General features: G+C 41.1%; 1 protein-coding gene across 3 annotated transcripts in view; it reads left to right on the top strand.

The window, feature by feature from the left end:
• The window catches only part of NRK (Nik related kinase), a 91,372-nt gene that overhangs the window by 60,824 nt on the left and 6,911 nt on the right, over positions 1-23,637 (top strand). For 2 of the 3 annotated variants that reach the window (XM_032196045.1, XM_032196047.1), the window contains exons 19-30: positions 459-556; positions 863-981; positions 2,839-2,853; positions 3,706-3,799; positions 6,500-6,673; positions 7,324-7,453; positions 7,856-8,014; positions 9,674-9,817; positions 11,060-11,194; positions 13,190-13,290; positions 13,821-13,970; positions 17,210-17,369. In XM_032196045.1, coding sequence (XP_032051936.1) covers positions 459-556; positions 863-981; positions 2,839-2,853; positions 3,706-3,799; positions 6,500-6,673; positions 7,324-7,453; positions 7,856-8,014; positions 9,674-9,817; positions 11,060-11,194; positions 13,190-13,290; positions 13,821-13,970; positions 17,210-17,369 — 1,479 coding nt within the window. The remainder of the gene's footprint in view (positions 1-458; positions 557-862; positions 982-2,838; positions 2,854-3,705; positions 3,800-6,499; positions 6,674-7,323; positions 7,454-7,855; positions 8,015-9,673; positions 9,818-11,059; positions 11,195-13,189; positions 13,291-13,820; positions 13,971-17,209; positions 17,370-23,637) is intronic. The other variant, XM_032196046.1, reaches the window with a different exon arrangement.

The following is a 23,637-nucleotide window of genomic DNA, read 5'->3' on the forward strand; positions in this document are numbered from 1 at the left end:
TATCTTACGAGGAGTCCTGTTGGTAGCAGTGGGACAGTCATGAAATAAACTGCTGAATGAGGTAGCTGTGTGCCCTGCTGGCAGGGTGGGGGCACGTCTGCCTTCCCTCCCTTCTCTTGTATCAGGAGTTGTGTGCAGAAGACAGCGTCTCTCCAGGGCTGCTTTGGTTCTTCCCAAGTAGCTTTATGGGGGTTAATGAAGAGGAAGGTTCACTTGATCTCTTGGAGGCTTCCCTCCTAACATGGCATCATCGCATCTGGGTGGCCTCAGTAGCCCTGCAGGTCCCCAGCCCTGCACCTGGGAGGGAAGCACAGGGCCACAGCTTCCCTGTCACCAGTGCCTGACCTCGGGCAGAACCCTGAGGAGCCCCGTGGGTGCTGGCCCTTGCTACCCACTTCCCTGCAGGGCAGAGTGGAAGTGGGAGCTGAGAAGTGGCTCAATGAAATTTTTTTTTACAGGGAACCCAGGAGCAGCCAAGGGAGAGAACGCTTTGGCCCAGAACCACCTGCAGCTGCACAAGAAACCTGAAAAAGTTTCTCATCCAGGCCAGGTTGAGGTAGGCTCTTCTATATCCACTGCTATTTCTGATTGATTCACGGTTTTCGCTGAGGGCACACCTGTGCAGACAGCTGCTCTGTTGGTGCTTGAGCTAGCTGGCTAAGTAGTTAAGTCCATCCAAGAGGCTGGGCTGGAGGTTTGAAGACGAGTCATGTGCAGGCTACTGCTAGTAACATGAGAGCACGTACCTGATCTCCTGTAGGACTGGGGTGTCTGGAGTTCCCGTACTGGGACAGTAAAATCTTGCCCATGGTATTTAACAATGGGTTCTTCCTTGAGGAAAAACTGAGTTTTCTCTGTTCAGAGCCCAGTCTCCTTTGCCAAGGGGAAGGACAGCACCGGTTCGTTCTGGAAAGCAGCAGACTACTCCTCGTCAAGTGACGAAGTCGGCAGCAGTGATGAAGATGACATGAACCACATGAGGTTGGCTTGATTAATTTTCTCTTTTTATTACACACTTATAAATTTCTGGAAAGAGTTGGCATGCATAAATGCGTCCCCTCTGAAGTTGCTATCAGTCATTTATGTCAGCTGTAATTAAGCAGTTTAATCTCACTATAATGAACTCCTGGGGGTAAATGTTTGCTCCATCAGATGTGTGCAATGTAATAAGCTTTGATGACCTGCTGCCTTGGGACAATGAGGAAATGTCTCGTTTTAACTGAACATCAATAGGTAGTGCTTCTTCAGAGATTACTTCACATTGATCTACGTTGAAATGGAATTTTTAAAAGAAAAAAGGAGAGCTGTATATCTTCATGTTAAATGCAGATCGGTGCAAAAAGCAAGGCAAACGTAGCACTTGTCTTCAGATGGTCTGTTCACTCTAGTGGAAATAATTACCACTGAAAAGCTGATTATTTCACCTGGGTTGTTTATAAAGGGGGGAGCTGTAAGCAGGATTCGGTTTTGTAGAATTTGCTGTGTTTTTAGTATTGTTATTTTGCACGATTGCTGCAGTTACGAGATTGCACATTGTAGTTTCTACCAAGCCGATCTGACATGAACCGCTTCTCTTTAGCTTTCCAGTTTCTCTTGGTGATTTTGTGACTGACATCTTGTGGTGTTTTACCTGTCATGCAGAATGTGTATTCTGCTGTGAAATAATGGAGCGTGAATCTCTTGCTTGTCCAAGTGAAAGAGGGGATCAGTCAGTCAGCCCTGCTGCTTGGAACAAGAAACACAATGGGTTTTCAGTATTGATGAACAAGACTTCTAATTTTCTTGCAAAGAGAACTTCACTTTATTTCAGTTCCAGTATTTACTTCGAAGTGCATCTCAGCAATACAGAGCTCTCTAGGATGAGGCTTTTGCTCTTCTGACATAATTGCACATGTGGTTTTGTCAGTCCTCAGATGGAGATGCACAGATTTGTAACGCTGTTGGCAAGCTCTGGCATTGGCCTGATACCAGTCCTTTCCACTGTGCTCCTCTGAATAAGGATTTTGTACCTGCACATGTTCCCGATTTGCATTTCTGAAGTTCATTTTCAAAGCTGAGGGATAAGGAGGGATAATATTAGAAAAAATACTGTCGTTTATTCACTTGAAAAAGCTGTCATTTTGCTGTAATGCCTTATTTTCTTGCTGTTCCCCTCCAAACCACATCTTTTTGCTCTGTAAAGTTTTATTTGTTCTAGGTCATAAAATTCATCCTAGACCTCAGAAAGACTCCACATAAAAATACGGATTTGCCCTGTAGCAATGACTGTGCTACATGAGTGTTAGGTTGTTACATCCCTGTACACTGTAATGATTTGGAGGTGTCCCACTGCCTTTGGAAATCTGCATGTGTTGTGTGCGTCTCCTGTGTGTGAGACCCACCGGTCCTTTGGAGAAATGGGGTCAGCGGGCTGAGCCCTGTTAGGTTGGCCTTCTGCACACACAGCCACTGCGAGAACCTCATGGAAACTGGCAGTGCAGTCTTAGGGAAGTCTCTTCACCTCAGCTGAGCATCATTTATATTGAAAGATAGATACTTGGGGAAATATATCCTTATTACTACCAAGTAAATAGCACACACCAGTGTTTTGTTTTAAGGAGGGATGTCAGTGAGCACAAGCCATCATCCTACCTGCTTGTGTAGCATATCTATTCTGTTCATGCTCATCTCTCCCACTCTACCAAGGCTGTTTCCTTCTTTGATACCTGCAGCATTCAAAATCCCCCTAACAAACAAACAAAAAAAACATGTTTCCTGTGGCTCGTTTTGTATAATTGAGTTTCTTCTCTCTGCTCTTTGCATGCTGTTCATTACCAAATTCAAATAATGGGGCTGCAGGTGTGTTCTTGACTGGTAAGTACTTACTCCCACCAGTAAATGGGAGGTTGCTGTCATTTAAGATCAGGACCTTGCATTCATCAGTGATCCTGCTCCATGTGTTGCCATTCCTCCCAAGTTCATCATGCAAATATTTATACCTCCCATAGGGGGAAAAAAAAAAATTTACTCGTTCACACTCTTTCATGTTGTTTTAAAACCCAGATACCACTCGACAGGGTGAGAGATGCTCACTTTGGTCTTACCCTGTCTATTAGGACCTGCTTTTGGTCACCATGGAAGACAGGATACTGGGCTCAGTGGGCTTGTGGCCTGACCCAGTCCTTCTGTCCCTGTGCTTCTGCTGCTTTAGGTGTGAAGTGAGCATGGTTGTGTTCTTGCACAGAATGAAGTTGCAATGCAGTCTGTCCCAGCGGGGGAGAGCAGCATACAGAGGAGCAGCAGCTCTCCCCAGGTGCAGCTGATGCTGGACTTTTGGGAGCAGGGTGGCCAATGTTTCACCCCTCAGGGTAGTGTACGAGGGGAGATGGGAGAAGTTTTGAAGTGGGCTGCTCGATGGACCTGCTGTCACTCACCTTGAGCACCTGTCAAAATGATGGGTGAAGGAAGGGAAGCCTCCAGTGAGCTGGGGAGAGTTTCCTACTGGGAGCAGTCCTCGTGCACCAGTCCATCCAGGCACATCCTAATCAACCAGCTTTTGTACCAGAACCCTGACGTGTAACTAGTGAATGTTAATTACGCTCAGTTGAACTCGTGTATATGGAGATCTTTTTTGTGGGTTTTGGTATAGGGTTTTGTATTTTTTGGGTTGTTGTTTTTCCCCCCCCCCCGAAGTAGTTCTGTTCATTAATTGGAGTTTGTTACCAGGCAACTGCTGAGCAGCAGAGTGGCAGATTTCTCAAGGACGAAAGTACCAGATGGGATTGAACTGAAACCCCAAAGCACCACTGCAGAACAGAAGGTAATTTGGCCATTTGTAAGGGCTTGGGTACAGTGTGGGGAGAGTCAAATTGTTAATGTACGTGATAAACTCTGTATGCACTCCTTCTCAGCAGCATTTTCACTCTGAAGTCCTGCTCTGTAATTTCAAATTACAGCTATAAGCTTTAAAAGAGTGCATACTGTTTCAGGTTTTGTGCTTCCTACAATCAGGCTTACGTCTAGGTTCAAAATTGCACCTCTTCATTTGTCCTTATTACTGACCCGGTAGTAGTGGCTGATGCCAGCTTACTCTGCATGAAGGCTCTAGGCAGGTTGCAAAAAGTGATCCTGTAGATTATAGTCAGCGGGCAAGGTTTCTATTTTTAAAAATGTTGACCTTCTTTATTCCAATGTAAAGAGAAGTATATTTTTTTAAAATATTACTGAAAGATGGGAAAAGTACTTCATCCCTCCCCACGGGCTTAGCAAAAACACACGTTCCCTTGTGTGTCATGTTGTGGTTCTTTCCTATCTATAGTTTGTAGCAGAGGCTTCAAGTTGTGTGGATTTTCCCCTGTGATAAATATTAGTGCAGAAAAGATGAAAACAGAGAAAGCAGAACAATGTTCTTTGTGGTTGAAAACAAAAAAATTACAGTAATAAGACTTGCTCTCAACCTCAGAGCATTTCTCACGTATTACTGAGTGTATTCTTGTTTCACAGATAGGGAAAAATAAATTGCCATGAAACTGGCATTTTCCCCTGAGCTTCTTGTGTAAGCTCTGACAGAGTTAGGAAGAAAAAGGAGTTTCCTTTGCCTCTGGTGGGTTTTGTAAGCTTCCGACCGGAGAGAAATCTATCCAGGCTGGCAAAGGAGTCCCACTTTGCCTGTCTCCCACCATTCTTAAGGAGAAAAGACCTTGCTTTGATGCATGGGGCACCAGACTGAGCCATGATCTCAGCAGCTCATGCTGTTCGTCTTCCTCGAACCTGCACTGAGTCCAATGCATTATTTTAAAGCTTACTGTTCTGTACCAGAAATGAAAGACTGGTTACCATTTCAGAGCAACAGCCTGACAGAAGAGGTTGTACTGCATTTAATAATTTTACTTTCAGATCCCCCCATCTCCACCTGCATAGAGGTGAAGGAAAAAACAATACCAGCTCCAGGCCCTTTCCATCTCCCTTGCCCAGTGCCAGAGCTCTTTCCTGGCACTCCAGCTTGAGCCTGCCCATTTCCTCCTCATGGCAGAAACAGCCCAGCACTTTCTCCTTCCCTTGATATCTGGGTGCTGGACATAGGCTGCTTGAGGGTAAGGAGAAGTGATGGGGTCTTTGAGACTCAGAATGAAGGTGGAAGAGGAAGGAGAAGAGTGGAGATCACGTTTTCAGTTGGGTTTAAGGAAAATGACCCAGGAAAGATGACAGATAGGTGATTCTCACCTCTTTTCACCAATCTCTCTGTCTTCCAGAGTTTTCCCTTCTCACAGAGAATCCAGTCCCATCCTCCCACCTCTGTGTCACCACCCACAGCTACCATAAGAATCCATGAATTCTTCCAACATCCCTTTCTTGTCCCATTTTGAAGTGGTTAGGGTGTACCAAGCTGCTCAAATGACTCAAATGGGAGTTTGGCTCAGTTCAGCTGAATCTAACTCTAAACACAAAAGAAAATTTTAAAATATCCGAATTAAAAACGTAAAATGCCTACAGCATCAATTTTATTCCTGGCTAATTACTTGGCTTTTAAAAGGCAAATGTCTTTCATTCAGAGTTATCCGCTATATTTTGGATATATTGACCAGCATTCAAAAAAAGCTGAGCTGATTTCAGTAGGTTGTTTATCAGTCAGTGCAGTGTATAGACGTGCCTTGAATTCAACCAGCCAGAAGCTGTTTGAGTTTGACGGTGCTTTTTGCTTTGGCATAATTCAGGAGGAATATTGTTGAGTAGCACTTGGCTCCTGTCGCTTTGTGTTCCCGTGCTGATGGTATTCGGGTAACCAGACCTTTCATGGCTGGGGTAGGTTCTTCTGCATTGCCCTGTCCATCTGGGACACTGCCTGCTTTACGAATCCCATCTTTCTTCCTCTCAAAGCTTCTAGCTGTGTTTTTCCAGAAACTTCCAGTGTCCCAGCGAGTCAGTATTTAAGGCTGTCAGGGGAGAGATCTTGTACGGTGCCTCACAGCTTGCACAGTATTGCTAGTAGGATCCTACAAGGAAGGCCACGGTACCAAACCTCATTGTACTGCAGGTGCTGACACTGGATCCTACTGAATGTGATCTCTCTAGAATAAGGTTTCCTAATTCAGTAAGTGGGAAGTAGAAATGAAATGAATGGTAAGGGGCTTTAAAATATATGCAGCTCCTGAGCTGAGAAGTACCTACTTCTGACCATGGGAGAGGTTAAATCTGTACTGTTAAGACAAGTCATTTGATTTTCTGTCAAGTGTCTCTGAGGATGAAGTTACTTCTTTAGCTATAGCTTGGAATATAGTAGATGAGCAGTGTTTCCGGAGCATTTTGGGGGTGGAAGCCAAGGTTGATATCTCAGATGTTTGCCATGTGCTTTTGTATTTTCCTATTTTTTAATCTTTCTGTAGTGTTTGTCCTTATCCAATACATCACATAGAGCACCCCTACTCATATCCTCATTATTTATTGTCCTAATTAACAGGGGATGCATAGGGCATTGGAAGTATATCAAATGTGGACTTTAACCATGTTTTCTCATGTGCAGGATCAGATTTTAGGGAAACAAATTTCTAGCGCTCAAGAAGGCCTCTGGAGCATAAACAACCAAAACTATCTCCTACCAGATCTTCTTCAGCAGAGCCAAATTTCAGATTCCTCTGTGAACACACCAAAAGTGCCACTGACTAGTCAGGAACCTCAGAACAAATCTGTGAATAAGGTATGAGATAAGTTTATAGACTGAATGAATTGTACCACCACTTCCCTCCAGCCCATGGAAGCCTGAGTTTGAGTGTCATTTGAATTTATCTATCCTGTTTCTTAAAAAGGAAAGATTTTTCACCACATCCCTTCTTTTATCTAGAAGATGTATTTTGAAGGACTAATAAGAAAGCTCAAGCTCCCTACCCATCGCTGTTCCACGTTTTTGTCCTTCTCTCTCCACTTCACACAAGCTAGAAGGGCTTGTACCCTCTGCTCCTTTTCCTGTAACATCAGCAACACAGCATGCTCATCTGCCTTTAATGATCGTCTTTGGATTGCTTTCCATCCCAGCATCAGGTGACAGTGCACAAGGCATGGACCTGTTGCAGATGAAACAGCAGGGAGTGAGAAACATATAAGGAGATTCTTCCGGGGATCAGTTACTTCATTGCAGTGCAGTGCCTGGTCAAGAATCCTGACACAACTCCCAGCTCAGGCTTCCTCTTGTCACTCAATTTGTACCATCTATCTACTGCTCTAAGCATGTTCATTACACCTAATTATGCAACATGCTGTTTCACCTGAACCTCAGAGACACCCACGTTGCTCTGTGCTGTCTACTCCCTAGTGTCATCATCCTGAAACAGCTCTTGTGTTTCATTGTAGACCCCGTCCACTGAAAGTACACCTTCAAAGAGCAGTACGTCATCTACAACATCGTTTACTTCATTCATAGATCCCAGACTTCTGCCAATCACCCCTCCCACCAGTCCAGTTGGACCTCCCTGTAGTTCTTGTGAGTATGCTTTACCCCTCATAAAATCTCATTCCTGTTTGTTTTTTTTTTTTGTTGTTGTTGTTGCTCTGGGCAGGGATGGAGGGAAGGGAGAAGCTTCTCACTTGGCAGTTGAAACTCTGGAGGTGTTACTGACAAACTTAAACTCTACATTGCTGTGAATTTCATTGCATGGCCTCTGTGGTTCCTCCAGATGTGACTAGCTCTGCTGCTGTGTCACCACAGTGCTTGCTCAGGAATGTGTGAGGAGTTCTCCAGATGTGTGGTTTTCTCTGGCTATGTAATGCTCTCAAAGTCTCACCTCTCTTCATTTTTTTTCATTCTGCCGCAAACAGGTCAAATGTGAGATGTAGCCAAACACTTGAATTTTTATTTATTTTTTATTCCGTGTATCTTTTTCAGCATCTAGTGCAAAACCTGAGCCTGTCAGGAGAGAAAATGCAAGGAAAGGCTCTGTTGTCAACGTTAACCCAACGAATATCCGCCCACAGAGCGACAGTCCAGAAATTCGTAAATACAAGAAGAAATTCAACTCGGAGGTCCTTTGTGCTGCTTTGTGGGGTAAGCTCAGAAGTGCTTGGGCGTGTGTGTAGAGGGAAGGCAGCAGCAGGAGAGGTTGGCGGTATATGGCAGTTAGATTTCGCAGTTGTATCACACCTCTCCTGTCAGAAAATCCTGAGAACATACCTACGTGTACTCGCATGGTATTGCCTTCCTGACGGAAGATGGCAAACAGATGAGTTACAGTTGCAAGGGATTTTGTGCATCAGAATGAGAAAACATTTTGATCGAGCACCAAATTGAAACTGCGCTTGCCGTAAGAGCCAGAAGTTGCAAATGTTTTGGTAATGAGAAGCAAAAAAGGTTCATGATACTCAGTCTGTCTTAGCTGCATATCAGTATAGCTAATCATGCATAACCCTGACCAATGGAAATTATCCAAACTGGAGGTTCCAAGAACCTTCCTCTCAGAATTTTAGCCGCCACAGACTGAAGCAGGTCAGGCATCAATCTGTCCAAGAGCCTGACTTCCATAATTTCCGGTGCCAGGACTTAGAACCTTGCTGGATCACCATTTTTGTAGGGTCAGCTTCAAATGGCATTAGAAAAAAAACACACAAGATCAGTGTAGTCAGACCAGTTTTCAACCACTGTTGACGTAGTCCCAGTCTCGCTGTAGCTAAGCTCTTGAGTTCTTCTAACCATCTGTCTACCTGTGAAGAACAGTTGCATTCTGTGGGACTCACCCAGCCATTTACTTGTCGTCACTTTCTGAGTCTGGAATGGAAAATGAATGAAGTAGGTGAAACATTATCCGACGGAAATGTAGATTTCTAGTTTTTATAGTTTTGTGGATTTTGTGTAATGTATGTTTGCAGGAGTCCAAGATTTTAAATTAGGAACAGAGCTATGGAGCAAAGTCTGTAAATTAACTTTGCATTGAGGTTGAAGAGCACCAGGTACTCATCAGAGCATAGCCAGTAGAGAAGCTTGCTCGTTACGGCAGGAAATTTTATGTCATTTCTTTAGAACCTGCTGATTAGGAAATGTAGCCATCATGCCAGCCAAACACTATTTTTGTACAGGGTGCATCCTCTGGTGTCAGCAACTCATTGAAGCTTTCACTTCCTGGGGAACAATTGGATTTCAGATGGACTCATTCCTTTAATTCAGCATTTGAAAGCACTCTTCCAAAAACCAGTTTTCAAACAAATATTCTGCTTCCTTATATCAGTAGCTTTTCTTCCAATGACTTTGGTCTTCCTCCTGCATTTTGAGCGTTGCATGTGGGGGAAAGAGGAATTATATTTTTAAAAAATTGAAAGAGATCCTTATATCCTTTAGTTGGATCTCCTGTGTTGGCAGAGGAGTGGTGCTAAACTGAGGCTTTCACAGCGCTTACAAGCACACAAGTCACCTGAGAAGTTCAAGTTTGCAGAGTATTCTTTTAATTTTCATTTTTTAGATCAATATTGACTTCAGTAGAACTACTCATGCTTCAGGTTACATGGGCATACAAGTGTTCTGCTGGGTAAAAATTGTAATGTTGGGGTTGTTTTTTTCCTTCCATTTTTCTGGGAGGTCATCCACAGAGCAACAGAGAAATTATCAGGTACCATTAAGAGGAGTAAATAAAAATTGATTCTAAAAAACAATTAACACTTGGCTTCTGAATCATTGGGTGATGTATGCAGTTTGTTTTTTTCTCTGTATCAACAGGAGTAAATTTACTGGTGGGAACGGAGAATGGATTGTGGCTACTGGACAGAAGTGGGCAGGGAAGAGTTTATTCACTGATTACAAGGAGACGATTCCAGCAAATGGATGTTCTGGAAGGACTCAATGTGCTAATTACTATATCAGGTTAGTTCAGTGTCTAAAAGTATCTGACCTGCATTGGGGTTGGAAGCAATTAGAGAAGAACTAGGTTATAAACTAGGTTGAGAAATTTCCTCTTACAGAAAATCACAGGATAGTTATTCTTGTTAATAGGAAAACTCTCTTGAATTTTTAACACTTAGATTCTCATTTCAGATTCAGATGGGGCTCTGGGATATTTTTCATTACCTGTTTAATACATAAAATGGTTTGTGAGAGGTTATGAAGTGTTTCATATTCTTAAAATGGACTGTTTCCCAGCAAGTTACAGTTTGTCAGTCTGTTTACATGTTTCTGCAATGGGTGAGCATCTATCTAAGTGCAATTCTGTTCGAGTATCATTAAATAACCTCATTCTGTGGTCAATGAGATGTATGAACAGTTACGTAAGAGTGATACATAATGTGAAAGCATTGGTAATGCTAAATGGAGTAGCACCTTCAACCTCTTCTGACAAAGAACTTGGACTCTGCCCTTCAAGGTCCTGAGGTCCTTATTATCCACAGATGAGAGTGGCCTCAAGGTAGTACATAAGAAATAGAGGTCCATCAAGGAATGGCTGCCACTTTTCTACACTCCAGACATACTGTAGTAGGTGATGCTGAGAGCTGTTTGTCCCACATTGCCAGTTTCAGCTGGTTTTGACATGGTCCTCCTTAGACTGACCTGCAGTTGATCTTTCTTATTTACAAACCAAAGCAACAGAAAGACTGACTGAGTTAAAAGATGATAAAGTAATTCTCACCCTGAAAGACATCCAAAAGAAAATGGTTACCTGTAATGAAGATTGTCAGTTAACCAGAACTAAAAAAGTCACTTACTCAAAATACCCAGGGTAGGTTATGTCTGTATTCCTTCCTTCACATCAGAGAGCAAATACTAGGCAATGTGATTATCTCTGATGATACATGCATCTATAGAGACCTCTTCTTTGACATGAGGAACGAATTGTAGTCAGATATTAAAATCTGACATGAAGCTTAAGTCACAAGAGCACATGTGCCAAATGTCATAGGGTTATTCGTACTCCAGTTCCCCCCTGTGAGTCGTAATCACCCTAGGCTTTTCTTTTTTGCTGATGGATTCTTCTGTCACCTTGACAAGCACAAAGATCTGCTGTACTCAAGGTCACAGAACTCCAGCTTTTTTTACATGGGGGAGATTTTGTACTGCAGTAAGTTAGAGTTATGTCTTTTTTTTTTTTTTCTTCCCCTTTGCAAATCCCAGGGAAAAAGAATAAGTTGAGGGTCTACTACTTATCGTGGCTGAGAAATAAGATTTTGCGCAATGATCCAGAGGTGGAGAAGAGGCAAGGCTGGGTGTCTGTGGGTGACCTGGAAGGCTGCGTACACTACAAAGTTGGTAAGGTCTTTTTTTTTTCTTTTTTTCTTTTTTTTTTTTTTTCCCCCCCTTAGAGAGCTGCTTAATCGTACTTTTGCATCTTGTGACACCAGCATTTTTCTTCAGCTGTATCTCAAAATTGTATCGGGCATAATACTCTGACTGCTTTGAAACCTGCTTGCTTAACATGATGGATGCTTTGGCCCTTGTCATTCCAGATTGCACATGATGTTATGGCTGTGTCCTGTGAAGGCTGGAAGAAGGGAGTGCCAGCCCTGCTCCGTTGCTCAGTCAGGGGTTTAGAAATTCTGTAGTTACTTAAGACTTCAATTAGAGTGATGTTTTCTACCCCCAGGCTACCAGCTTCCCTCCTGGTCCTGAGTAGCTACTGCTAAACTGGACTGGTACAGTGCTAGGAAATCATGTTTGTAGGATGTTTGTAGGCAGATGAGATTGGATGTCCTAGAGCTCATTGCTGTGACTTGATCATAAAAGACCTAAATATACCTTTATTTAAATTTACACACTGGCAGCGTTATCTACCAAAGCAGTTAAAATTCCATCTTGCATTTTTTTGGCTTTCAGGTATTTCGTTTGTGAAGGTGAACATCAGTATTGTGATAGCTTCTGTCAGTTAACTGTCTGAGGGGGTGTAATGTATAGCATAAGTTTTGCTTTATTGAAAGATGGTATATGAAAGTGGCGGTGTTGTTTTTTTTTCCTAAGTCAAATAGAGAAATGATACAGACAAGTGCAGGAGACGATGAGGTGGCTGGCGCTCATAAACGCTTTGCTTGACATTTCTTTGCATTTAGATCTCATTGCTTTAAATGTTACGGGTTAAATCCAAGAAGAAATGTGCAACAGATGTGTGTCATTTTCTTTGTGATTATAGCTAAGCACCACATATTCCACTTCAGTTGCTCATTTTTGGTTTTGGTATGTCTTTTTTTTTAATTATTTTTTAAAAAAAGTTACTCTAAAATTAGGCAAACATTTGGTGCTCTTCTGTGTTCACATATGACAAATCAAGCTTATTTCTTTGACAAAGCAGCTGCTGTTGTTTACCTGTTGGTGAATCTTCTTGTATCTTGACCCATGTTCTTACAGTCATTTTTCCAGCTAGCAAAAGGATGTGTTATTTTGTGTTTTGGTAGGTTTTATTTGTTTTTGTCTTTCCGTTTCTCAGCCTTTGTAACATTTCCCTGATCAGTATCCGCCCTTATCTACCCTTAATGCTTCTGCTCTATGTTTGGGTCAGTGTGAACTGCTCCTCTTGCAAGCAGCAACAAACCTTAGCTCAGTTAGCACAGTACCTGCATTTTCTAAAAATCCCTTCCAAGCAGACACTGAATATAAAATGAAGGGAGAACGCACTGAGATGTGATGCCCTAGTGTTCTGTTTCCAAACCAAATGCTTGCCTCTGGCAGAGTGAAAGAAGCCTCAATTTTCAATGCATGTTTCTTTGTTTATTCTCAATGGGCCCAACATGAGCTTAATCAACTTGGAGAAATGGCTCATCTCTCCTAAATGCTTACTCATCTCGGAAACATGGGAGTCCTTCGCCCACACTAGCACATGGAGATTTAACCCCACATGTGAATGGTGAAATGAAAATTCAGCACGCGGAGTGTAACAGAATCCTACAGCCAACAGCCACCGTTCCTCCAAAAGCAGCTTAGTCGCACCCAGCAACATCGGTGTGGGCTCATACTTGAAAAACAAAATAGACTGAGTTAGCTGTAGGGTCAAGACCTTTTTTTCTGACAGTAAGAGAAATAGATTTATGAGAATCAATATATAAATGTTGCTATCTGAGAATAAAGGGCCTACATGTTTGCAGTCAGGGTTTTGACAGTGGTGATGGTAAACACTGATGTCCAGAATGCATTAGTCTCCTTGGTGGATAGCGTCTTCCTCTACAAATAATCCATTGAAATTATTTCATGTAATGAGACGTTCTTTGATTTAAGCGTCTGTCTGATACCTAAGGAATTGTTCTTCTTGTATTACAGTAAAATATGAGAGAATCAAATTCCTTGTAATTGCTTTGAAAAACTCAGTGGAGGTTTATGCTTGGGCTCCGAAGCCTTACCACAAATTCATGGCTTTTAAGGTAAGTGAAAATTCACTTTGCTTCAGACACACCACTGTCTCTCATCTACTCCTTGCTTTTGCTTTTTGTTGTTTTTTATAACATTTATTTCTAGTTAAAGATAAAATGAATATTCCTTTAAAGAAAATGTAGCTCATTTGACATACATTGGAGGTGGCAGGCATGAAACTGTCACTGTCATGATTCTGTTAGATGTGAACAACTTGTTTCAGTGCAGTGCCAAGATGTACATTTAAATTCACGAAGCTGATGCTGATTTCTCTCAGAGGAAGAGGAAATTTAACATGAATGGTACTTAGCCTAATTTTTGCCTAGTCCATTTCTAGATGGATTTTTTCAAAACACAAGTGAACTATCCAACTCTCTTTGTGGCCCAAAGGTTGGTGGATACTTAGCTCCTTAAATGTAACATGCTGGTAGAGCAAAAACAGGTAACTTTCCAGTTCTGAAAATTATTAAGGAAAATTGTGTATGTTGGTCTGTAAACCAAGAGCATTATTGTGTTCTATAGTGTATTTTTCTTTTTGCAGTCCTTTACCTCACTTCATCACAAACCGCTGTCAGTTGACCTGACTGTTGAAAATGGACAAAGATTAAAAGTGATCTATGGCTCTCTAGTTGGCTTTCACGCTATTGATGTGGACTCTGGATCTGTGTATGACCTCTACCTTCCAACACATGTAAGACACTCCAAAAAGTTCCATAACCACCTTTGTTATTTGGGCTGTATATTGGTGATAATCAGGTTAAGTGGTGTGCTGTATCTCAAAACAGGGGGTAAGAGAATAATTACAGTATACCAGCTAGTAGAAAATGACTTTTTGCATGCTTTTGTAATAACGAAGTTCTGTTAAAAGGCTTTTTTTTTTTTTCCCTCCAGATTTAGAGTATCAGTTTTAGCAGTTTAATGTCAGAAAGCCTATTGTATGGACAGTAGTATTTTTAATTGGTTTATCCTGGAAATTTAAGACTTTTTTAAGGCATACAAAAACACAACATTGAATTAGGTGACTTTCACAGTCAGCCAATGTGTTTTTCCGTCTTGATCACTGAATTGAGCTGAAATTTGGCCTGGTTTAAAATGATGTGCAGCATATGTTTAAATCTTGATTGGCTTTGAGGCATGTTATCTTTGCATCAAAGAGTACCTGTAGCTAGAGGAGCCACGTATAAACTGAGTCCAAATATGCATTCACCTGGGTATACAGGTGAACCCATGAATAATCCTCATTTCTTTATTGTGGAGCAAACTTGCATTCATTTTACATGATTTACATGGACTCAGTGTGTAAAATGTGATTTGCCTTTTAGTCATGACTCTGCAGAAACCCAGCTTCCAGGCTAAATAAATTTGCTGATTTTCTTACTGCTCAGTTGCCCGTGAAATCAGTCCTTGCATTCAAAAGAATTTGGGATGTTCTCTTTAGGTTTTCAAGCAGAAGTTGTCATGAAGATGTTGATTTCAGGTTGATGTGTACATGTTGCATGGTGTACCTGTTCACTGAGATGATGTTGACTGCTAAAAACTGCTTAAGTGGAGTTAAAAGCAAAGTAATTACTCTGCAAAAGTAAAAGACTGCTATGGGGCTGTCCAGTATGAAGGCTGTGCTCTTTTTCTTTCCTTTTTTTTTTCTGTTGTTATTTCTTAGCTGTTCTAGATGGTTCATTTCAAAGTTGTGGTTCCAAAAGCCACAGAAATTTAGGGGATTAAGTGCAAAAAGCTAGTGGATTCCCATGGCTCCGGCCTGATGGGGGGCTCCAAGCAGGGAAACTTCTGTGCTCACTTGGAAAAACCTTCCCTGAAGTCAGCAGAGCTCCACACAGGCAGAGCGTTAGCTGATGGGTGCCACTACTTCCATGTATCCCAAGGCATTGTGACTTCAGGAACACTCGAGGGTTGGAGGGATCTCATCCCACATCTGCATGTTGCAGCCTGGTCCAAGACCCTTCAATTTATTTATTTATTTTTTCCTCCCTCTCTCAGCCCAGTTTTCAAACCCATGCCCTGTGGCCTGCTACCCTGACAGGTGACAGCCTTCAACTTCTGTCACAGCTGTGTTTTCTGATGGCCACAGTGTTTAAGGATGATGGTTTATAAACTTCTCTTAATTGCAAACTCAGTGCTCTAGGTCTTCAGAACAGGCTGCCAAATCACCTGCTACAAACCTGAGCTGGATTTTTGTTTGTTTGTTTAAGGGCCTTAGTATTTGTGTGATGGTTTATTTAATCCAGCAATTAGTAGGTTTGTTAACTACGCAGCTATGGAAAATTCACATCAGTTGATAAATGTAAGCGTGATGCCTGCGTGCCATCCCTGGAAGTTGGTTGCTAAGCGAGGTGAATAATGATTTGTCACAAAGATCATCAGCATAATTGCCCGAGATGGGGAAGGCAGAGGAAAAGGGGAGCATTCTGAGCAGCAGTTCTCCAACAGGCTGCAGATATAATTATGCACATGATGAGAGAAATTTCCCAGGTGATTGTCCTGAAGATGTGGGGCACCTTTAAGACTGGCTCCATTTGGGTGTGCTCTCCAACCAAAAGTTAGCGTGTACTAAAAATATATTTTCCCTTTAGAGTTTTAGACCTGAAATAAATCTGCTGCTGCGGAAGCTCTGTCTTTTTCGGTATTTTATTATTTCAAAGAGCATCTGATAGACTGGATGATTTTCTCAAGGAGCTTTGTAGTGACAACAGAGCAGACTTCAACAGGCTGACTTTAGATACTCTTGCTTTCTGGTAGCCTCTTTTCCTGGTTCCCCACCTCTTTCTCCATCTCTTACCTGCTTCGATCGCTCATGCGAGTACCAAGGCAACGCATTAAAATTGCTCTGCGGCTCTGGATACCCGTTCTAGTGTTACGGATAGTTGTTGCGGAGGCACGGAGTCAAGTGGTTGGCCTGGGTGTATTCAGTTGGGCAAGTACAGCTTCGGTGCTTCTTTACTGTTCTTTCTGCCCTTCCGGCATGTGTAATGTGTGTGCTTGAAGAAAAGAGGTCTGTGTGGTGCTGGCTTGTGAAAATGATGCAGAAACTCCAGTCATGTGCTTCCTAGAAAGATTTGTTGTAGTGGTTTAATTGACTGTTTAATTAACCTGTTTTGAGTAGTGCTTTTTTAAAACAAAACAAAAAATGCTTTCTTAATGATTTTAAGGTTTTCCTTGTTTTTGTTCAAAAGTGCTTTCATAAAACCCCACCTCCATAGTTGTATACTTCGACTTTTTTTTTTCACTTGGGACATGTGTTGGCTTCTGGGAGAGATTCTCATGCATCGAGCAGCTGTTAAAATAATGTGTGTGAGAGAAATGCACTGTTCCTTGTGGCATGCAGAAAACATATGCTGAGCAGCACTGAAAAGGGGAACTATTTGTAGGGAAGAATGTGGGAAGGGAAGGACATAGAGTGGCTTGTGTTTGAAAGGTCCAGGTACAATGTTCCGCTTGCTGTAAATACTGATAAATTTACATTTTTGGGGGGTTTGAAAAGAGATAGGGAAATATCATGGAAAGTGAGAGCACTGGTTTCTTGGAACGTGGAAGCTTTTGTTCTTCCTCCATCTTCTGAAATAACTGAATTCAAATTTTTCACCTGTCTTCTATTTATATAATGCAGGTGTTTCATAAATAAGTGTCTCAGTGGCTCCATGGCTTCTTGAAAGCCGTTAATACTAGTAAATATAAAGTGAAATACTGAACATTGCCTTGTTTGCAAACCTACTGTAATATCTAAAGGGGGGAGGAGAGGAGAAAACCCATTTCAGGGACTAGCTTGCAAACTGTACAGCTTTTCTCAAAACAGGCATTTCTTTCACTTTCCATGAGCTAGTTCTTTTTATTGCTCTGTCAAGCTAGTTAGATTGATGTAGTCACTAAAACTGCAGTCCATTTTCTGATATAAATCTTAGCAAAATATGATTCTAGATCCAAGGAACTATTCGCCCACATGCCATTATCATCCTCCCAAACACCAGCGGAATGGAACTGTTACTCGCCTACGAAGATGAAGGCATCTACATTGATATATACGGGCATTTCACAAAGGAAACTGTTTTACAGTGGGGAGAAATGCCAGCATCTGTAGGTATGTATGAAAAACTGCATTTTATTAAATGTAAGGTTCTGCTGCATGAAACCTGACTTCTTTATGAGGTTTGTATCTATGCGAAAGCGGTTGTATGGCACGTAAAGCAACTTCTGAGCAAAACAGATATCTGGAGAGTAAAGAGGTTTATGTATGTTTATGTTAAAACAGCCAACGATTGCAACAGGGTCTTCAAGTTTGGATCACGGGGTTTGTATTCTTGTCGTACCGTTTACTGCATCATACCCTTACTCTACAGCCAAGCTTCCCTGGGGGTGTAGCTTCCAGAGAGTTTTCACAGAGAGAATTACGTGAATTAGAGACACAAAGGTGCTTGTTTTCTGCTTTGTTCATAGCCCATAGCATTTTTATGTAAAAATCCACAACTATAGCAAGGTGGGTTTTTGAAAAGGTCTGTAACTGCTGTCAATTGGCCCCTTAATTTTATCACTTCAGATTCACAGTACAGGGTATTTCCAACAGATTCTCACTCTCTCCATGTTTGCAGTGGTTTTGTAGGAGGAGATTCTCATTGTATTGCACAGGACAGCTGTTTGTTTCACATTCCCCAGAGGGCTTCATGTTAAGTGTGGGGAAAACCAAGAACATAACACAGGCAGATTTTTGTTTTTATTATTAGTTGCTTTTATTTTTTTTTTTGTCACACTCCTGTTCTTCCAGATCTTAAAACATACAAACAAACAGCAAAAGCCCAAGACATTTAGATTGTGCAAAAGCAAATTATTAGCTTGGCAGAAACTGGATGCCACAGTGAAAAATGAAGAATGTTCACCTTTTTCCTTGCACTTCTAGTTGGGTAGCTTTAGGAAAAGTCCATTAAAATCAGTAGAGTAACACCCTTGAGGAAATACCAAGTCTATCATTTGTAGAGGGTTTAAACAGTACTGAGAGCAAGAAACCCACCTCTGGAACATACATTGCTATAAGGGAACTTGCATTTTTTGCACTGTTGCTATAAAATTCAGCAACAGAAGTACTTCAGTTCCAAGAATCAGGTGTGAGGTTATAACCTGACTGTGTAGTATTTCCTTCCCTCCACTAAATACACCTATCTCTGCTTTTCAGCCCCTACTCAGAGCTGCAGGGCACAATTAAAATCTATCAAGTCAATTCTCCATTTTTCATATGAAAATCTAATAATCCTTGATATATTGAAATTTTATATCCCCTCAGAATTAATGTTAGAAACACTCTAAGAAATAATCAATAATCAAAGAGCAATAACCAAGGCAGGGTAGGAAGAGTTCTAACAAGAAGTACTGAATGTAATTGGAAGCTGCACTGAAGAATGTTATCTCAAGGAGACAGCTTTCAAGACCCATTTCATTATGGGAAGTACTTCCTTAGGCCTTAAAAAACGCAGCAAGTTTATTTAACATGAACCATTTTTTAAAAAAACTGTCATGTCTTATACACCTTGTGGTGTGCATATATGATATCGGATTTTCATAAATATTTAAACTCTCTTTTTGTTTTTTCACTTGTACCTTGTGGGTTAGAACTCCTTTTTCCTGCCTCGGGAAGAGACAGAATTTTAAAAATGAGCTGCATTTATATAACTGTCCTGCTTGAGATTAACCCTAATCTCATGTTTAATACTTGCTAAAGCATAGATGTTATTTGTAGCTATTACAGGCTTTTCTAGTTGTACTGCTTTTACTGTATGCTATGGCCTAAAGATTCACTGATATTAGATAATTAGACAGTGTGTTTCAAATGTCGATACATAAGGAACAAAAGGCTTCATTACATCTCACTTTAGAAAGGGAGATATTGCAAGAATGATTGCATATATTTATGACTGCTGCTTGGAAATCTGCAGTTTGTGACACTGGGTCCTGATTGCCCTCAAAGCTTTTTTTCACTTCATCTGGACAGATTTTGCAGGAATGCCTCAGAAGTGTACCAGAGGGAGCTTAAGTCCTTTTTCTTAACCTTGCTGAAAGTACTGAATCATCAAACCTACAGAAACGTGAGATAGGTTTGTAAAGTATTCTTGTACCTGGGAATCATAATTCCTTGACTTCAGTAAAAATTTTCTTGCATGTACCCTGCTGGCACTGAAGTGAATAAAGCTTCACCACTTTGTGCCAGCTGAGTATATGATCCTCTGTGCCAGCTAATTACTCTCATTTAAAACCTCTTTCTGCCTGCATCTGGTTAGGTATGATATTCTCAATTTCTCAAGGTTGATTACATCTTAATAGAAAGAATGTCATTTGGACATTCTCCTTTCCACATGCTCATGTAACCATTCCTCTTGTTCTTCAGTATGCAACTGTGCTATGATTTGCATGGAAAAGCCATCAGTACAAAATGACCTAGGCATTTTTGTTACAGTATTTTAGGGCAGTTAAATAGGAAGTAGTCAGACACACCTCTGAGGGTGGTATCCTGTCTAAAGAATTTTACTGTACGGCAGTCTTGTCCATGTGAATTGTTGGATTTTCTCTGTGGTCCGTCTAGAGAGATGGGCACCACCAGATGGGAAGGCATCCCATTTGGGGACAGGTAGCTAAGGCAGGTCCAGTGAAGCATCCTAGTGAGGTAGCAGAGAGTGAGGGAGATGAAATTTTTACAATGGTAAGGTTAAGAGGGCTGAGGAAAGAGAGAGGTCTTTGCGAAGCTTCCCCCAAGTGCTCAAAGTGTAAGACTGTAGGTTTTCTCTGGAAGGAAAGGTGTCACTCTGTCACTCTTTCATTGTTTATAATTCTGCAGTTTCCACAGCTGAAGGGAGGCAGTCTTCAAACACCCCCTCTCAGTTGTCATTTGAAAATTTTCCAGTATGTTAACTGGAGAACTCTTGCATTATTGCTGCTGCCACAGCACTGAGGTCTCAGAGCTGGATTTCTTTGAAACAGAAATTTTTAATCGTTGTGATGTGCAAGATCAATTTGATATTCACATTACAGCTAAAAACAATTTAATCCAACCTATTACTCAACACAAAACTCAAATTTTAAACAGCTCTGTTAACTATTATTTTAATTGTTTCCAACCAGCTCCTATTCATCTTCTTGTTCCTCTGAAATTCTAGTTTCCAGACAGAAACATGAGCTCTTATGAGAGAAGTCTGATGGTGTTATTTACATGGCCAAATGTAGGGAGAACTTGCAAGTTTCACAAGAGATCCTATTTTAGAATTTCCAGGCTTCACAAGGTCTGACAGCAGTCTGCATGAGCTTATCTCAAAAGTTTTCTCTCTGTGCTTCAGACAGGAGGGTCTTGTGTTAACCTCAGGGTGCTCTCTAGCCACCTTTTGCCCCGTTCTTAGTTTCTTTAAATAATTATTTTGAAAGAAAACTTCTGTAGTTGGTAAGAGTTTCTTGACTACAAAAAAAAAAAAAAAAGTGCATTATAATTGATAGATTTAGGGCAGGGAAACTAAATATAGCTTACTCTCCCAGTCTTTAAATTGGAACCTCTGTGACCTATCTGTTAATAAGAAATTGGAGAGAGGAAACTCAAATCCAATGGGAAATTAAAATTGTAGAAGTACTCTATCCATGTTTAATCTGAAAGATATTTCATATATGTAAGGCTAAATATAAATAGAGCTGTTATGTTTTCTTTCTATAAAACAAGATTTAAAAAGGGTTTAAGAAACATCAAGTTAATACAATTTGAGAGCACTTTTGCCCTTCTGTGTGAGTAATGAATTATTTACAGTACATCTGCGTGGTGGGTTGGCACAAAACCAGATATTCCCGAAGAGTAGAGAACCAATAAAAGTCCTGATTTCCTTTGCTGTATATGTATTAAAATCAAAATGATGTTATGTGGAAAAACAGATAGGGTTACCAAAAGCTGTTTGTATTACTGCAGTAGTGCTCTTTCAACGTACTTACCAGTTCTTGAAATCCTAGCTGGCCAACTCGTGTACAGGAAACTCCTGCTCATATCTGAATGATTCGTGTTGGTCAGATCTCCTGTGCAGTGTTTTTCCCAGCAAACAAACAAGCCACCTCTCACCCTAAACATGTTTCTCACTTAGGTTGTTAGTTACACTGGAATAGTAATTGCAGAAGTGACCAAGCAACAACTGAGAACAGGCGTGCTTTGGAACAAAGGTGCACATAAACATGTATTTAGTAAACAATAAGATTCCTAGTCAAAAATTTATTTAGTCATAGCTCTTCTTTGGGTGGGTAGGGAACTGTATGTGTTAGGTCTTTGTCCAGGGGGAAATAAAAAACAAACAGGAAAACCCCTTAGATTCAAGTAACGTAAGTAATAGCAGTAAAACTATTTAATGGAATTGCACAAGAGAAATTTCTGTCTCCTTCCCCTATCTTCCTCCCCTAAATTGCTTAACCTCTGGGCAGTGACTTCTGAAGCATGGGCAGCAGACATAAGTACAAGCAAGTAGCTAATCAGCCCCTAATCAGTGGTCAGCAGCATCACAGGAGAGCTTGAGGCTGGGTTTGGGCTTTGCGACATCACAGAATGCTGTTGGTATCTCTGTGGGTTATCTTCATTCAAGCCCTCAACACACACATCTCCCTTTCATTTGCCTAAAACAAACCAAAATTGTTATCTCGCTATATAAAAAATTAAAAAAAAAAAAAAAAAAAAAAAGCTTTTCCCAAAGAGGGCAGAAATCAATATAAGTCATGATTTCATAGAGCACCTGGGCTGGATTGAAGGGCCAAAGAAGGGTTCAGTAGAAGTGCAGTCAGTTTTAAGATCTGTATGGTCTCTAATAGTTGCTGTCTCTTACTGTCAGCAAAGTCACTGGCTATTCTTTTAAAGTTCGTGCCCAGCTGCATACTGGCCTGAGGCAGTTTTCTCAAACGTGTCCAGAAAAGCAAAATTCAGTACTTATTTTTGTGTTGAATTTCACCCTCTCCTAAAAGGAACTGGGTGAAGCAGTGTACGCTCCCTTGTACCTCATAAAACAGAGTCTGGTATCATGACTCATGCATGCAAAAGTGGGTCAGAATCTTTTAATTCATGTTTGGTTTGTTCATTTCAACCTCCTGGTTTGTATGGAATGAGTTGCCTGGGGAATTTCTGGAGTCTCTATGGCTAGAGGCCTTTAAGGTCAGATTAGACGAACTGTCAGAAGTGATACTGGTGTGGCACAGAGATACGGATGGAGGAGAAGGTGCATTAAGGTCCTGTCCTGCCCTATTTCTGTAACACTAATCAGAAAAGCCTGATTTTATGTTATTTTGCTAAAAGCTGATCTGATTCTGCTTTCATGTAGAGATAAGTTGGGAATAACTGCTTAGGGCAGTGAGCCAAATTCAGCACATGAGATCAGAAAAGGCATTTTTGAAGAGAAAGAATTTAAAGACAAAAAGAAAACTGAAGAAGGGAAGTGAGATTGTAGTACCTGGGCTCTATGACACCAAGTGCACTTCTCTCAGGCTGAGTATGCTACTGATGTGAGACTAAGAGATCATTAGCTCATGTCAGTGGCACTTCATAGAAAGCTAATGGTTTCAGTATGGCTCAGTAATTTCTTTCACCTTTTATGCCTCTCAACCATTTCCCCTTGAAGCAGTCACTTCCGTGATTGGGGGCTCTCCTCAACCCGATGCTAATACACACTGTGAACAGGAAACACCAAGTAGGTGGTCTCGACCCAATTTTAGAGCATTCCTAATGCTTTCATGATGTTAAGAGGCTGATTTTGATCCCACTTCCCTCTACGGAGTTTATGGTATGTATTCTGTGATCTCCAGGGCATACAGCTGGTATAATTGGTGTACCAAGAACCACAGCTCGTGCATAACTGTACATCTTCTAAATACATGGTAGTCTGGGTGAGGCAGAGGAGACTCAGGTAATTCTGAATGATTTTGCTCCAGAACTTTAAGCAATTCTGGCATGTCAGTCTGAACCGATATATGCTTTTTTTTTTTTTTTTTTTGCTGAGCTACTGTCCAAAGGACAAGAGCAGCTATCTCTCTGTGTCTAGGATTGCTAGAAACCAGTATAATCTTGCATCATAATATAAACATACTTAAATGTTGCCAGCTGGAAGCATGAAATATTTTTATCTAAAGCTTTATGAAGTGAAAAGTGGGCTCGAACTATTCCTAACTTGCACATAGCGTAGGAGCTTTTGTTCCAGAGAAAGTAGACTTTATTCTGAGTATCTAATCCACTTGCAGTTCATTGTACATGGCACGTTTGTATTCTAGAGTAAGAGTTCTCATGGGAAGGTTATCAAGACTCCATACTGAACTTTGAATTCACAGCCTGCTACCCTACAAATTAATTTCAATGTATTAATTTT

The sequence above is a fragment of the Aythya fuligula genome, chromosome 13 (genome assembly GCF_009819795.1).
Source record: "Aythya fuligula isolate bAytFul2 chromosome 13, bAytFul2.pri, whole genome shotgun sequence".
In the NCBI taxonomy this organism is placed as follows: Eukaryota; Metazoa; Chordata; class Aves; order Anseriformes; family Anatidae; genus Aythya; species Aythya fuligula.